The sequence below is a fragment of the Rattus norvegicus genome, chromosome 3 (assembly GCF_036323735.1).
Source record: "Rattus norvegicus strain BN/NHsdMcwi chromosome 3, GRCr8, whole genome shotgun sequence".
Taxonomy (NCBI): domain Eukaryota; kingdom Metazoa; phylum Chordata; class Mammalia; order Rodentia; family Muridae; genus Rattus; species Rattus norvegicus.
The window spans coordinates 163,140,689-163,153,052 of NC_086021.1; the positions used below are offsets into that span (position 1 = coordinate 163,140,689).

At 51.3% G+C, this 12,364-nt stretch overlaps 1 protein-coding gene across 2 annotated transcripts in view; it reads left to right on the forward strand.

The window, feature by feature from the left end:
• Window positions 1-12,364, forward strand: part of Bpifb1 (BPI fold containing family B, member 1) — a 33,270-nt gene that overhangs the window by 7,538 nt on the left and 13,368 nt on the right. The window contains exons 1-6 of one of the 2 annotated variants that reach the window (XM_006235355.4): window positions 2,415-2,521; window positions 4,931-5,044; window positions 6,922-7,060; window positions 7,659-7,766; window positions 8,819-8,968; window positions 9,767-9,848. In XM_006235355.4, the coding sequence (XP_006235417.1) occupies window positions 2,416-2,521; window positions 4,931-5,044; window positions 6,922-7,060; window positions 7,659-7,766; window positions 8,819-8,968; window positions 9,767-9,848 (699 nt within the window). In that variant the 5' untranslated portion in view covers window position 2,415. Of the gene's footprint in view, window positions 1-2,414; window positions 2,522-4,930; window positions 5,045-6,921; window positions 7,061-7,658; window positions 7,767-8,818; window positions 8,969-9,766; window positions 9,849-12,364 lie in introns of those variants that run through there. The other variant, NM_001077680.1, reaches the window with a different exon arrangement.

The following is a 12,364-nucleotide window of genomic DNA, read 5'->3' on the forward strand; positions in this document are numbered from 1 at the left end:
ATCTCTCCAGGCCCAAGAGGAGCTTTTGTGAGGTGTGAGGAGTTCCAGGAAGGGAATGCACACCAGAGTGTGAGGGCCTGAGAGAAACGAGGCCAGAGGAAAAGGTGCAAGGCCACATGGGACCAGGCACACAACCCAAGGGGTCCGGTGATGCCTGTTCAACCCTGAATGGACTGAGCTGAAAGGCAGGAAGCCGGAGCAGATGTGGGCACTGGCCTTGGCACCAGCTCTACCACCCTACAGAGGGACATTGTCTGTGGGCAGCAGGCATGGCAGCTGAGGAACCAAACGGGCGTGTGTCTCTGCACATGTGCCTGAGGCACTGGCAGGGTCCTTCCGGGAGCCCTCCTGGCTCTGCAGCAGCTTGCCTTGGGTGTTCAGGGTCTGTTGAGTGTTCCAGACACGGCAGGATGCAAACCACACTCTCCTCCATGACCAGCCAGAGACTGTTTAACCTCAGGAACACTGCCCCTCTCTCATCATCATACAGATGGGGACAAGACTTAAACAATGGATCTCTTAGCCCTAATCCACAGTTTACCACTTCCAGATAGAAGCCAAGACACGTGTCCAAAGGTCACATCAATATCCCTACTGACCCTAATGTTAACCAGGACCCACCAGGGCAGAGTGGTCAGGAGTGTGTGGCCTTCACTAGGTGAGTGGGCTCAAGGCCTCTCCCTGACTCTCCTGGTCCTGTGACCTTGAACAAATCTCTCAGCCTCCGATGATCCTGGAAAAGGCAGAGTTGTTAATTCCCATCTGGCACTGCATGGCTAAGTGGGACCAGCCTGTGTCCAGGCAGGGGTGGCCAGGGCCCCTCTGGCCAGTTCACTCTTGTCCCTGGGCCCATGGTCCATCACTCATTTTTCTTTACCTCCACAAACACCCACTGCCTTCCCGGTGGTGTCAATGAAGCAGCTCAGGTCACAAAATGACCTGTGACAAGGACATATGGCCCACAGCTCAGCCTGGTAGACAGCACTACCATGAACTGCCATTGTACCAAGGAGGTGAGAGGTGAAGCGCCTTGCCCAGGGAAGCATAGCAAAGAAGTAGCGTGGTGGGGGAGGGGGATGCATGCCTATTCTCTTAAAGAAATCAGTGAGTAGAGATGTCACCACATCCTTGCATGTCCTTGCTGCATGGAAGTGGGTGTGATGGGCAAGGCTGTGCCTCCCTCGCTTCCAGGGGGTTGCCCTGCCTGAACTGTCTAGTCACTTCTCTACAAACCTCATCCTGTTGTAAGCAGTAACAGTGACAACAGCCCCAAACACACTGCTACTGAGCGTTCCTCTGAGTAGGCAATGTCCTCAGCTAGGTGCCCTGTAAGACAGAGGAGCTTGAGATTGCCCATGTGTACGCATTTCACATATGGACACTGAGAGGCTCAGAGTCCCAAGTCACTTCGAGTGGATAAGGTGAAGACAGGGCTTGAACCCGCTTCGACCCCTAGCACACATCCTGTATCTACCATGCTGTGGAAATGACCCCAGATGGCTTTTGAAGCCAGATTTCTGCTTGGACCCCTGGCTCTTCTGTTTGCTGACTGTGGAGACTGGCTCCTCCTTGCTAATAGCAGGATGACCGGCTGACCATGCCTGAGGAGGATACCCATCAGCCTAACTGATGGAAAACATAGGGTGATGTCAGCTGTGTCTGAGACGTTCGTTCACTGTGGCTGTTCCATGCTCATTGTGGTCCTGTACGAGGCGCGGAGGTCCCTGTGCTCACAGATAGACACTAGGGGAACTAATGTCAAACACATAGCCTATAATCCACCCAAAAGGCCTGGAGAGGACATATTTATTAGCTCTATCTGTGTGGCCAGAGACTTTGCAGACCCAGCTCCTCCCCGAGACCCTCAGTCAATCTATAGAAGCTCTCTCTAAGGACCTTAGAAGAGTTCTAACGCAGTCGTGACTGGTCTTCATTTAGCTTACTTTGTCCCTCAGGGAGGCTTACATATGCCTTTTTTGTGGATGTGAAACTGATTTCATTTTCATCAAACAAGTTTTCACCAAATTGTGCTGTGCTGTGCTTAAATATGCCTAAAATGACCTACTTGGGTCAGACTTCAGAAGTTTGAACCAACGAGGGCTACAGAGTCATATTGAACTGAACTGCCTTCCTGTCCTCTGCGGAGCCTCACCTTTCTGGCTGTAGAGATTGCAAAGACCACTACATAGTCCTGTGACAGTGATTTCCCGGGATGCAGGGAGTCCTTGTAAGGCTTGCTGTATGCTTGCCATATGTCCCAGTGCTCCCTCTGTCCCTCCAGCCAGCTTAGACCCTCCTTTCTCCAAACCTCAGGAAGCTAGAGCTCCCAGACTGCTTCCAGGAAGGGCTTTGGTTCACTAAGAGCTACAAATATTTACCTTGGAGACCTCGGCCCAGCCTGAGGTCTTGGCCCACATGCTCAAGGTGGCCTGCCCAAGTCTGGATGCAAGATATAAGGCTGGGTCTCCAAACTCACCACCGAGGAGAGGAGCAGGCAGACCCAGGACTCCAGCACATTCAGGTAAAACAGGAGAAGGGTCTAGAGGCCTGGACAGTCAGGAAGGTTCCTCACAGAGAAGACTCGCTGAGATTAGCCAAACTGCTGGGCGAGAACTGAGCCTGATAACACCCCTGTCAGCTTTGGTTTCTGGGGATCAAGAGAGGAAGGGAGGTGCTGGATGCTTTGGATTCTCATCCAAAAGCCATGAACAAAGATTGAAGCGTAAGACAGGTAGGTCTTTTCCAGTCCCAGTGTACGGACTTCAAACCACTGCACAGAGTGGCCGTGCAGTGTCTGCATATGCTGAGGTGTTGCTGGGGACAAAGAGAAGCAGCCCTCAAAGAACTCCCAAGTGGCCATTATGTGATTACTGTGTTTAAGGAAGGCCCAGGACCAGAGAAAAATCAGAGAAGCCTTCATGGAAGAGATAGTGTGAAAGACGCAAAGCTGAGTGGATGCTGGAGAGGAGCAAAAGGCATGAAAATGGAAGGGGTTGAGGACTACATAGTGGGTCCATGATGAGAACAGAGACTAGGGACCACATAGTGGGTCTATAAAGAAGGCATGGGTTGAGGGCCACGTAGTGAGTCCATGACAAAGACAGAGGCTAAGGACCATGTGAGGGTCTGTAAACAGAGCAGGGACTGAGGACCATAAAGTGGGTCCATGAAGAGGGCAGGAGATGGGGAACAAAGGGTGGATGGTCACAGGCTGGGATATGAGGGTGACAGTATCTCCCAGAAGAGGCAATGCTACAAGTTCTGGGCTCAGAACCCCTCTAATCAGGAGACTGAGCAGGGGGCAGGAGAAGGGGGCAGAAGGGGTCCAAAGGATTTGGAAGATAAAGACACCATTTGATGGCATAACTGCCTTGTCAACCAATGCAAGCTGTCAGCTCTGCCCTCTGGCTTTAATTGTAGTATGACTTCCTCAGATCCCAGGATCAGTAATCACAGTCCTCATTGGTAGGCTCAATAGCATTCATGAGTAACATCAAGTCGCAGATCCATTTACCCTCACAACTCCCCTCCCAGGTGCTATCATCTCCCGTTAGCCAGCCGCTCATGGGCTCCAAAAGGTTAAGTCCCTCACCCAATCACCAAGCCAGCCATAGAAGATCTCCTACTGGAGTATCTCTGACTCCCAGACCCACAACACATCCCCTTCAAGTTGCTGACACTCACTGATGGGGATTGTGCAGCTTTGTAGGGATCTCCAGACGGCTGGTTCCAGTTTGCCCACAGCCCCTCAGAGGTCATTCATTCACTCGGCAATTCCGTATGAAGCACCACAGCCAGGCTCTGTGCTGGGTGTAGAGACAGTCATGAGCAGCCAGAAGGTTCTCCCTCCCAGAGTTCACAGCCTGGTCAAGAACTCTGATTTGACAACAGTGTCTCATTCCACAACAGACACATTAGTCTTTGGTGACAAGACACCCACATTCTGGGGCAGGCAAGGGCACATGGGTCCCAAGGGCCATGTCTCCCTTTTCTCTAAACGAGACAGTCTGCAGAAATCTTCAGCTCTGTGTAAGGAGTTTGGGGAGGAAGACTGACCAGGGCTGAAGGTGTAGCCTCTCTGCCCTGTGGAGAGTAACAAGTTGTCAAGGGACAGACACCACAGCACCACAGCACTTCTCCCAGAAACTATCATGGCTAAGAAAAGAAATGGGACAAGAAATGGCTGCTTTAAGCATGCTCAAAAGGAGGGTTGAGGGGCTGGAGAGATGGCTCAGAGGTTAAGAGCACTGAGTGCTCTTCCTGAGGTCCTGAGTTCAATTCCCAGCAACCACATGGTCATAGGATCAGACACCCTCTTCTGGTGTGCATAAAGACAGCTACAGTGTATACATAAAATAAATAAACCTTTAAAAATAAATAAATAAAAGACCCATAACAAAAAAAAAGGAGGGTTGCTCTAGGCTGTGCATTCTGAGAGGGAGTACCTTGCTGCCTGCTCCTGACTGTGGTCCTACACCCAGCACAGAGCCCAGCTGTGGGTCTTCATACGTAACTGCAGAGTGAATGAATGACCTTTGAGAGGCTGTGGACGAACTGGAGCCAGCCTTCTGGAGATCCTTGTGGGTTTTCTGCAAGGAAATGGCTGTCTGCCAAGTTCTTCTTGTGGGAAAGGCAACACACTGAATGATTTCTAGATATTGTTAATCCCAGAGACTCTGTGAAGTGATGCTTCATCGTGCCCACTGGCCAGAGGAGAACCCCAAAGCACAGAAATATCTGTGCTTTAGTCGATGATTCGAGAATGTTCGGCTAAGTCTTGGCTCTTACCTACTGCCCTGAATGTCTCTCCTGGACACTGTGCCCCAGGATACCAGGCATTATGTGCCTCCCACAGGCCCCTCTGTCCAGCTATCAGGACCCTTGTGTTTACCACAGGCCCTACTACCTGCCACCTACTTCTCATCAACAGCCATGAAGATGACCAACCCATGGATCGTCAGCCTCCTGCTGGGAGCCACACTGGTCCAAGCTAACCTCTATCCTCCTGCAGTGCTCAACCTTGGCCCAGAAGTCATCAAGAAGCGTAAGTCATGAGACCCCAGGCCTCAGCACCATAGAGCAAGGGCAAATGGAGCAGTCCTCCATAAAGGAAGGGAATTCTTCATCAAAGGAAACTACCAGGCAGGGGTGGAGCCCCAGGCTTGAGTGAGACAAGTAGTGGCTGAGGTATGAAGGTCTGGGGTGGTATGATCTCAAGAGCCCATGATACCAGATGTCCTCAAATAATATTATCCCTAAGACCTACCAGTGGACAGAATCGGGTGGCTTCAGTCCCACCCAAGGGTTTGTTACTCCAGATCCATGACCCTAGGCCTGGTCCTGGACCTAAGCTTACTTTCTGTAAGCACATGGGAAGGCCTTTCTCCCTGGGCCAACGGGAACTCCCAATACCACAAGAACTAAGAAGAATCCCAGGCTCTCTAGGCAGCCTTCTCCCTGGCTCATTTCTGCCATGGGACACAGTCCTGTGTGCTAGAGGACATATGGCAGCATCTTCCACCCAGGCATTGATAAGTGTCTCCTGTGGCAGTGTGGCAATTACTTGGTAGACAAGCTCTTTTCCAAAGGCTAATGGAAGCAAATGGCTTAAGGCTAATGCGATGATTCTCAAGCATGTGGTATGGGAGCTATGGGGCCCTGGGGTAAGCAGCCATGGCCAAAGTCTGCAGCCAAGGAGATACTACTACTGGTAGTTTTGGAGGAGATTCCCAGGGTCCCCTGCAGGGGAGTCAGTGGGCTCACCCAAGCAACTGACCACTGAGCACCAGGTGCCACTAGGAAACTGTCTTAATTAACTCCATCGGAAGACAAAAGCCACACCGTAGACCTGGGCTGAGCTGTTTAATGTGAAGAAGAATAATGGAACATGGAAGGAAGGAGGGTTTGCCTAAGAGGGAGGAGGGAAAAGAACTCTAAAGAGCACCCAGAAATGAGGTGGCACCCAAGGACAGAACAAACTCAGAACCAGAGACCCCATCCCAGGCCTCATGTGACTGGGTATGACTAACCGTTAGGTGGAGCGAAGCTTGCTAGGTTGTGCCAGGCCAGTGCTGACCCGCCGCTGGCAAACAGAGCACACACCTGCCCTGAGCTGATGACATCCTTTGGATTATGTCCCTGGAGGGAGAAGTTGTTTTATCTCTCAAGGGGATCATTTCTGGGTGGCCCCTGGAAACTTGCCAGGGGCCTTCAAAATTTACTCTCAGCCTTCAGGAGCCCTGTTGACTGGCAGGTCAACGTTACCTGGGCAGTGACAACGCAGGGGCAAACAAGAGACACGCTTCGGGGACTTTCCACTCCATGTCCCTCGAAAGCCCATACTGATGGGGTCTGAGATTGCCAACCAGAAAAGATAAAATGTAATGGGTCCAGTCCCGTTAGCACAGAAGAGGCGAATGCTTGATCGGAATGCCACGGGGTGGGGGTGGGGCTCTGAAACACTGGCTGGCATGGTGGCACACTACCTATGAAATGGGCTCTGGCCACTGGAGAAAAGCCAGCAGGGGCCAGCCCCAGGGCCCTTGTTCGCATTTCTTCCTTCCTCTGCTCAACACCTAAGGCATTTTGGACAATAGGGCAAACAGTGAGAGTGACAGAAGACCGTTAGCAGGCGTTGATTGGTCACCAAACCATCCCCAAGGGAATGCTTAGCTCGAGAAGTATTTGGTGCTGGCTAGGGAGAAGGAAGACTCAGGTCCAGCATCCCAGCAGTGATTGGCAGCCCTCAGTGTGAGAGTTCCCACTACCTCCAGCCTCACTGTCCACCCAGGGGCACCACCCTTCAGGGCACATCTTCATGGTGAAGATGATCAGGTTGAGAAGGGGTTCCTCAACCCAGAGCCACTGCTAGGCTACTTTCCCTGCCTCCTCTTGACATCTATTCCCTGCGTCTATCTGCAGACCTGACCCAGGCACTGGAGAACCACGATGCCACTGCCATCCTCCAGGAGTTGCCGCTGCTCAGAGGCATGCAAGATAAGTCTGGCAGCATCCCCATATTGGACAGCTTCGTGAACACTGTTCTGAGATACATCATCTGGTGAGTGGGGCTGACAGAACGGGGAGCCATCTCTTCCCCACACCTCTGCTTACCTGTGCTGTTTGTTCAGCTGCCCACCAACAAACAGCAGTGGAGATGCACCAGACTAAGTTCCTCTTTTGAAAAGCCCCCAGAATGGCTAGTGGTGATCATAAGGCAGCGTCACGGGTAAGAGGGCAGCCACAGAGAAAGATGGCCCCAGGTAGGAGAGTGCTGGAGCCAGGATGTGCTTTTTAATGAAGGCAAAGACAAGAAACTGGGATTTCAGGCAAAAGGGACCAGTGGAGCAAAACCATGGAGGGGCAAGAGTCACTCAGAATGATTGCATTTCAAACCCCAACAGCAAAGAATGACAGGACAGTAGGAGCTTACTGTCAGCTCAACAGGCTGAGGCTAAAAGCCAAGGAACCTGAAGAGAAGCAAGCAAGGTGAAGGGGAGAGACAGAGGTAGGGCCATGATGGAAAGGATTAGTAAACTAGGCTTGGGGTCCAGGTTCTGCTCGGGTGTGAGGAAGTCAGAAAAAGGATGGGTGCGGGCATGGGGACGACACTCCTCTGAACGAGAACATGATTCTCATCTCCCCTCTACCCTGTCCAGGATGAAGGTCACCTCTGCTAACATTCTCCAGCTGGTTGTGCAGCCTTCAACCTATGACCAGGAGCTGGTAGTCAGAATCCCCCTGGACATGGTGGCTGGATTAAACACGTGAGTGTCCCCCAAATCAGACCCAGCTCACCTAACAGTTTCATCTACTCAACTCCCCCAACTCCGTGCAGACATCTAGAAACAAACCCCAACGTTAGAAGAGCAAGAGCAAAGTCCCTGAGGCAGGAATGACAGAGAGAAGGGAAGGAGTGGGAAGTGGTTAGAGCTGAGCTCAGCAAGCCGCCGAGGACTGATGGTGCAGGGCCTTATGTGACAAGATGAGAACTGCGCTTTAACAGAGCGTGAGAGTCAGGAGCAACAGAAGGTCGGAGCTAAGGAGAAAACAGTGTGGCACAGAATGGAGGCGGGAACGCCACATGGAAGGTCCTGCAGCCGCTCTAGAGGAGACAGATGGCTGAGGCCCAGGTTTGGGACAAGTGAGCAGAGGAGTAAACAGACTCTGTATGGGTTGGAAACAGGCAGAAGCAACAGGGATTCCTGTGAGTTAGATATGGAGGGGGATGGGGGGAGGAAGAAGGAGATGGAGAGGGAGAGGGAGAGGAAGGGGGAGAGGGAGAGGGAAGGGAAGGGGGAGAGGGAGAGGGAAAGGGGAGAGGGAGAGGGAGAGGGACAGGGAGAGGGAGAGGGAAAGGGGAGAGGGAGGGGAAGGGGGAGAGGGAGAGGGAAAGGGGAGAGGGAGAGGGAAAGGGGAGAGGGAGAGGGAGAGGGAGGGGAAGGGGGAGAGGGAGAGGGAGAGGGAGGGGAAGGGGGAGAGGGAAAGGGAGAGGGAGGATTACTTCAGAGTCTGCTCCCACAATTCAGGGAGGAACAGCCAGCAGCCAAGACCACCAGGTTTGAAAGAGGCAGGCCAGGGGACAATGTGGAATCCACTGCTGTTGTGCCTGAGGACTCAGAGGATATCAGAGTGGGGCACAGTGTGTGACTTGGAATCCCACGGCATCCATACGCAGTGAGATCAGGAGAGAACGCCAGGACTCCAGATGTGGGAGGGATGATAGGAACCAGCAAAAGAGATGGTGAGGACAGACACCCAGCTGTGGCTCCCACAAAGACTTCAGCAGCACCCGTTCCCACTGCTGTTGTCCCCACAGGCCACTGATCAAGACCATAGTGGAGTTCCAAATGAGCACCGAGGTCCAAGCCCTCATCCGGGTGGAGAGGAGCAAGAACGGCCCTGCCCGCCTGAACCTCAGTGACTGTTCCAGCAACGAGAGCACGCTGCGCCTCAGCCTGCTTCACAAGTGAGTGCTGGGCTGCGTCACACTGTAGGAGAGGCAGACCGTGGCCTCGCCCACTGCACTCATGGACAACACTGGAGGAACAGACATGTGTCCCTCTGACTCTAGAGCTGGGGCTCCTTCCAGGGCATCTAGATGCCAAAGGCAGTTCTGGGTGGCAAATGGGAGCAGCAATGGTGTCATGATACCAGCTTGGGAGGGTGGGTGTGGAAGTGGGTGTAAGGGGGAGGCAAACCCCTGCAGACAGAGCAGCCTCTCCGTCTAGGGCTCCCAGGTCACCTAGGCATGTCTAGGTGAGTCCAAACCAAGTTTACCTTCTCCTTTGACTGCCTGGGTGATGTTGGGCAAGTCACCATCCCATATCTCACTTTCCTAGTACAGGAAAGGCTGCTAATGACAGCTTCCAGGCAGCAAGCATGACCCACTCAAGAGTGTGATGTCACCTTCAGGGGACCCATCAGCTCCCTGCATCCTAATGTGTGCACAGATCTGTATAAGGACAATACCCAGGACAATGTCTGCCCTCAGCTCGGCCTCTGTCACAGCCTTGCCTAACACCTTAGGGGAACTTAAGCAAGCGCCTTCCTCCTAGGATTCCATGTCACTTCTATAAAGCAGGGACAATCCTCTCTTTTTTTTTTTTTTTTTTTGTTTTGTTTTGTTCTTTTTTTTTCGGAGCCGGGGACTGAACCCAGGGCCTTGTGCTTCCTAGGCAAGTGCTCTACCACTGAGCTAAATCCCCAACCCCGGGGCCAATCCTCTCTTACAAGCTCCCTAATGTCCTGCTTTCCTCTGCCAAAGGCTCTCCTTCGTGGTCAACTCCTTGGCAAAGAACGTTATGAATCTCCTGATGCCAGCCCTGCCCCAAATAGTGAAAAGCCACGTGAGTAAAAACCAGGCCTCTGGCCTGTGGAGATACCACCCCCTGTAGGACTGGGGTGGAACTGCAAGCCAGTACCATTTGAGTTCTGTCTCCTTGGGTGGGATCCTTCTGGAACTGAATAATTCCTTCAACAAAGCAAGGAACCACTGAGCCAATAAACTGAGCCACTGACCCAGCGAGATCATTGAGGTCAAGGTAGCATGAAAGCCAAAAATTCAGGAGGTCTTGATCATGTGCTGGTCAAGATTTTAACACTTGTCTCTAAAAGGGTTGAGGGAGGGAGCCCTACCTGTAGCTTTTGCTGACTTCCCAGTTATAAATCCCACCTTCGAGCTGACTTTTGTCTACTAAAGTGACGTCATGGAGCAGAACTGGAAGAAAGTACACAGCAGCGTGCTCCTCTGTAATATTCCCACCCGACAGACAGTAGACAGACAGTGTCTCAAGAGACAGACAGTAGTGGATACAGAGCAAAATACCTAGGAAAGAACGGGTTGTCTGCCTTTATTAAATGTATTTTACTACGTTTTATGTAAGTATATATACTGTGATTTCAAAAGCCAAGCCAGACATGCCCGAACATCGCGCACTTTGTCCTGAAATGCTGTCATAAGCAGGCTGTGGCATGCTCAGCCATCCAGCTGTGGTCCATAAACACTGCAGCCCACTGGATCCAGCTGTGTTTACTTCTTCTGAGTCAGTCAATTCAGCCTTTCTGAGAAGACAGAACCCAGGGCTTCACCCCTACTAGGCAAGTGTTCTACAGCAGAAGACACTTGTAAACCCAGTGACTCTCATTTTATCTGCCCTTAATATGTCACGGGTAAACTCAAATGTTATGAGTGGATTTATCCATATTAATCAGTGATTTCCATTGTAAATTCAAGACACTTTAGCCAGGCAGTGGTGACGCACCCTTTAGTCCCAGCACTTGGGAGGCAGAGACAGGCAGATCTCTGAGTTCAAGGCCAGCCTGTTCTACAGAGTGAGTTCCATGACAGCTAGGGATACACAGAGAAACCCTGTCTCAAATTATCAAAAACCTGAGGGCTAAGGATATAACTCAGTGATAAGGCACTTTCTTAGCATACAAGGTACAGCACCACCAAAAGATGAACAAAGAAGAAATCCTAAGTGAGATTTTATTTTATTATAAAGACCTACTTTATTCTTAGTCATATATATATATATATATATATATATATGGATGGGTATGAGAGAAGGAGTATATTCTACATGCATGGATGCCCACCAAGGCCAGAAGTACCTGACTTCTGAAGCTGGAATTGCAGGCAGGTTTGGGCTCCGTGGAGAGGGTGCTGTGAGTTGAGCTTGGGTCCTATGGAAGAGTGACACACACTCAGCTGCTGAGTCATCTCTCTAACCCCTGGATCTTATATTTTATAGGACTAATTTAAGAAATAATATTCACTAGTCTGGAATAAGCTCTAATCCCAGCTCCTTGGGAGGCTAAGAAAGGAGGGTCACAGTTCAAGGTGTGCCTGGGCTACTGAGCAAGTTCAAGGCCAGCCTGCACAACTTGGCAAGGTTCCTCCTCAAAATAAAAAGTAAACCAAAAGAGCAGGAGACGTAATGTAGCTCAGTAGTAAAGCCTGGGATCAATCCTCAGTGAGGAGGGAAGGAAGGGAGGAAGGAAGGAACAAACGAAGGAAGAAGGAATAAAGAAAGAAGGAAGGGAGGGAGGGAGGGAGGGAGGGAGAGAAGGAGGGAGGGAAGAAGGAAGGAAGGAAGGAAAGAAGGAAGGAAGGAAGGAAAGAAGGAAGGAAGGAAGAAGGAAGGAAAAAGGAGTAAGGAAAGAAGGGAGGAAGGGAGGAAGGAAGGAAAGAAGGAAGGAAGGGAGGAAGGAAGGAAAGAAGGAAGGAAGGAAGGAAGGAAGGAAGGAAGGAAGGAAGGGAGGAAGGAAGGGAGGGAGGAAGGAAGGAAGGGAGGGAGGGAGGAAGGGAGGGAGGGAGGGAGGAAGGAAGGAAAGAAGGAGGGAAGGGAGGGAGGGAGGGAGGAAGGGAGGAAGGAAGGAAGGGAGGGAGGGAGGGAGGGAGGGAGGGAGGGAGGAAGGAAGGAAGGGAAGGGAAGGGGAAGGAAAGGAGGTTAGTTCCTGGTTCTTCTTGGAAGAGGAAATGTCAGGAGACAGAGGGGGAAAGTAGACATATGTAACTTCCAGTCATTATTATTAGACCTTTAACCCCTGGACATTAGCAGAGGTACATGCATATCCACAAGGGAGACGGAAAGAAATCGCCTTGTTAAATGATCTTTTCTTAATGCCGTGAGTATGCTGTGGCAGAAACATAGACAAAGAATACGTGTCTTTCTACAATGTCAGGATTGTCTGGATAACAATAAAACTCACAGGGCCATGGGTTTCAATGGCAACAATTTGTCAGACCTTGGTCATCTGGCCCAGGGGAATGTAGGTTCTTTTATTCCAATTTTTTAGAGCAGGGCACACTCTCAACACTTACATGAGAATGTTGCAGGCATCGGAGACAGGACTGGCC